At 42.9% G+C, this 4,242-nt stretch overlaps 1 protein-coding gene across 1 annotated transcript; it reads right to left on the bottom strand.

Moving 5' to 3' along the window:
- Positions 1 to 232: 232 nt before the first annotated feature.
- On the bottom strand, positions 233 to 3,431 carry LOC141630523 (uncharacterized). Its single transcript, XM_074443327.1, has 3 exons — positions 3,009 to 3,431; positions 2,078 to 2,876; positions 233 to 759 (listed from the first exon to the last, which is right to left on the bottom strand). Exons 1-3 carry the CDS (start codon positions 3,429 to 3,431, stop codon positions 233 to 235), a joined length of 1,749 nt encoding a protein of 582 aa, XP_074299428.1.
- Between the last annotated feature and the right edge of the window lie 811 nt (positions 3,432 to 4,242).

The raw sequence follows: 4,242 nt of genomic DNA, 5'->3' as shown, positions 1-4,242 counted from the left end.
TATTATTTATTGGAAATCTCTAATTTCTGCATCAAAATTTTCATTTTTGTTTTACATGTTTCGGTTGTACTCTTAACTAAGAGTTGCTTACGTATCTGCTTTGCAACAGAATCAAACCGAGTTCGTACTTCTCACATAAAATATTTCATGCAGTGTTGATAAACAACTCACAACCTATTCTAAATCATTTGCAATTCAAATAATTATTTCATAACATTTGAGAATGAGGTCATCAAGGATAGTATTTCTTCAGCTCGTCCAAATTCGTAGGATTTGTGAAGTCATTCCCATCCAAATCTGTTAACCGAACATCGCCTCCTGACAAAATCTTCTTTACCAAATAAGGGTCTGCCCAATTTAGTTTAAACTTACCCCTCGGGTCAATAGGTAACAAAGTTGTGACCGACTTGAGAACTAGATCACCCTCACTAATTCCCCTTGGTTTCACCTTTTTGTTGAAAGCTCTCTCTATCCTTTTCTGATAGCATTGGACATGGTACAATGCGTTCAAACGCCGCTCATCGAGCATGACTAGTGAATCATATCTTCCTTGAACCCAATCTGCTTCAGGAACCTGGCTTTCTAGCAGGATTCTTAGGGATGGCTCAACTAGTTGAACCGCTTCCATTCCATATACCAAGTAATACGGGGTTGCACCCGTGGCTGTTCTAATTGAAGTTCTATACCCCCATAATGCGAAGGGTATCTTCTCTGGCCATTCCCTATAGTTGTCAGACATCTTCCTCAAAATGGCTGTAACTATTTTATTAGCAGTGTAACACCCCATGTTAATTGAAGAGGTCCAGTAATAGGCTTAAATGACTAGTGTTTAAAGGGATTGGAAGTACTACTCATATCAACAAAGTGCACTTTCTTTTATGGTCATCCATGCGAAAGAACTCTAAAGTTAAGCGTGCTTGGCTGGGAGTAATCTTAGGATGGGTGACCTCCTGGGAAAGTTTCCGGGATGCGCATGAGCGAGGACAAAATGCGCTATAAAGGACCCGTGTTGATCTGTGGGCCAAATTCACAGCCTGGTGAGCTATCATAAGTAACCGCTCCCGACCCGGTTTGGGTCGGGGTGTTACAAGTGGCATCAGAGCAATCCTGCGACCGTGTGGTGATGGGAGGCAGTTGTTATAAGCTCCTGGAGGCAGTTGTTATACACTCCATTGTGATCACCCGCCTAGCGGGGGAGGATTCTGGGTTAGCGGTTATGCTCCCAAGCGCAACGAGGACGTTGCGTTTTTCAAGTGGGGGTGATTGTAACACCCCATGTTAATGAAGAGGTCCAGTAATAGGCTTAAATGACTAGTGCTTAAAGGGATTGGAAGTACTACTCATATCAACATTGTGCACTTTCTTTTATGGTCATCCATGCGAAAGAACTCTAAAGTTAAGCGTGCTTGGCTCGGTGTAATCTTCGGATGGGTGACCTCCTGGTAAGGTTCCCAGGATGCGCATGAGTGAGGACAAAATGCGCTATAAAGGACCCGTGTTGATCTGTGGGCCATGTACATAGCCTGGTGAGCTATCATAAGTAACCGCTCCTGACCCGGTTTGGGTCGGGGTGTTACAAGCAGCCTCTACTGCACCATTCGTCTGTGGTCGGTATGGTGATGACTTGTGATGTTTGATTTTATACTTTTCAAGTATAACCGCGGTCTCGGCTTGGAAATGAATTCAGTGGTCGCTGATGAACTCATGTGGTACTCCGTACTGGCAAATGATGTCATTCTGAATGAACCGTGCTACTTGCTTCACTTTTAGCACTTTGTAAGACTTAGCTTCTACCCATTTCGTGAAGTAGTCAATTGCAACAAGGATAAAACAATGCCCTCCAGTTCCTGATGGGTTTACTTTTCCAATGATGTCGATTCCCCAAGTTGAAATGGCCAGGGTGACGTCATGGTGTATAACATAGAAGGTGCCACATGTTGTACATTTGCGAATATTTGACAATTGTGACAGTGCCTGACATACTTGCAATAATCCGTTTCCATCGTTGTCCAGTAATAACCAAGCCTTATGATCTTACAGACTAACATATGGGCATTCATGTGTGGCCCACACTCACCGTCATGGACTTCCTCCATAATCTTTTTAGCTGTCGGATTATCGATGCATCGCAACAAAACACCTTGAGCCGTCTTCTTATACAATTGCCCATCATCGGTCTTAATGAATTGGGCGGATAACATTCGGAGAGCGCGCTTCCCACGCGTGTCAAGGTCGAGAGGATACTCTCCTGTTTCCTTGAATTTCAAAATGGATGTGTACCAGGGTTCGATTTCACCTTCCTCGGCATCATCGATTACATTCACATAGGCAGGTGACGATCTTCGTTCGACACATATTGGCATACTGCCTATGTGGTCGGGAATGTTGATTAAGGCAGCTAGCTTGGACAACACATCTGCAAACTTATTTTCTTCTCTCGGGAGGTGAACATATCGAATATCCTCGAAGTACTTTTCCAATTCTTCGATTCTGGTTTGATATAGGGCCAAACTTTGGCTCTTAGTTTTCCATGACCCACCCACTTGATTGATCACAAGGGACGAGTATCCATGTACTAACAATTTCTTCACTCCCAAGTCAAGAGCACTGCGTAAACCAAGCAAACATGCTTCATATTCAGCGGCGTTGTTAGTGACATTGAAATCCAGTTTGATAGACACGAGCACGTGTTCACCTGTCGATGAGATAAGAAGAATTCCTACTCCATATCCCATATAGCTTGATGCTCCATCGAAATACAAATCCCATATCTCATTCTTTACGTGTACTACGTTTTCGTCGGGAAATGACCAAGTGTCCATGACTTCTGTTTCTTCGATTGGATTGTCGGCGAGGAAATCGGCAACCGCCCTTCCCTTGATCACTTTAAAGGTACATATTTGAGATCGAACTCTGATAACATGAGGGTCCATCTTGACATTCTTCCATTTTAGCACTAGTTTTTCAAACAAGTAGTTGATTGGATCCATTTTGGAGTAGACACTCACACTGTAACTAAGCATGTAATGTCTCAATTTCTTCGTTGCCCAGACTAGGGACAAACACGTCTTTTCAAGAGGTGTATAATTTACTTCATAGTCTAAGAGCCTTTTACTGATGTAGTAAATAGCTCTTTCTTCTTTGTTAACTGTTTGGGTTAACATAGCCCTCATCGCTGTATCTGTAACAGTTAGATATAGTGATAACGACAGCCCGACTACTGGTGGGCTTAAAACTGGTGGAGAAGATAACACTTCCTTTATTTTTTCGAACATGGCTGGACACTGGTCCTCCCACATAACGTGTTCTCCGACCTTCAGTTTCTTGAAGATCGGCTTACAAATCATTGTCAACTTCGCGACGAAACGACTTATGTATTGAACTCTTCCTAGGAAACCGCGAATTTCTTTCTCGCTCTCTGGGTGAGGCATTTAAATAGTGGCTTTTATCTTTGATGGGTCTACTTCAATGCCATGGTGGCTTACGATATGACCTAACTGTTTGCCAGAGGTGACCCCGAAAGCACACTTCTGTGGATTCAGCCTTATGTTGTACTTTCACAATCTTTGAATTAATTTTTGTAGGGCCCCAAGATGACCACTACGTTCCTCTGACTTGACTATCATGTCATCGACATAAACTTCAACTTCTTTGTGCATCATATCATGTAGCAACGTCGTTGCCGTTCTCTGGTACGTCGCCCTGGCATTTATCAAACCGAAAGGCATTACTGTGTTACAAAAGGTTCCTCATTGTGCCGTAAATGTTGTCTTATTCATGTCTTCCTTGTCCATCTTAATCTGATTGTAACCAGCATATCCATCCATGAAAGATAATAATGCATGATTTGCGTTGTTGTCAACCAAGATATCGATGTGAGGTAATGGAAAGTCGTCCTTCAGACTAGCTTTGTTCAGGTCCCGAAAGTCCACACACACGCGAATCTTACCATCCTTTTTCGGTACTGGCACTACATTGGCGACCCAATCCGAATATTCTGACACCTTCATGAACCCGGCTTTGAGCTGTTTATCAATTTCTTCCTTAACCTTTAAAGACCACTCTTAACGCATTCTGCGTAGCTTCAGCTTTACTGGTTTGAACCCTGGTTTGATCGAAATCCTATGCTCTGCAATTTCCCTATCAATTCCCGGCATGTCTTTGTAAGACCATGCGAAAACATCTTTGAATTCAATCAGAAGGTCAATGAACCCTTTGTTGGAGTGTCCCCGACAATAATGC

The sequence above is a fragment of the Silene latifolia genome, chromosome Y (genome assembly GCF_048544455.1).
Source record: "Silene latifolia isolate original U9 population chromosome Y, ASM4854445v1, whole genome shotgun sequence".
In the NCBI taxonomy this organism is placed as follows: Eukaryota; Viridiplantae; Streptophyta; class Magnoliopsida; order Caryophyllales; family Caryophyllaceae; genus Silene; species Silene latifolia.
The sequence above is the reverse complement of the archived record's forward strand: the minus strand, read 5'-3'. Positions and strand labels throughout refer to the sequence as shown.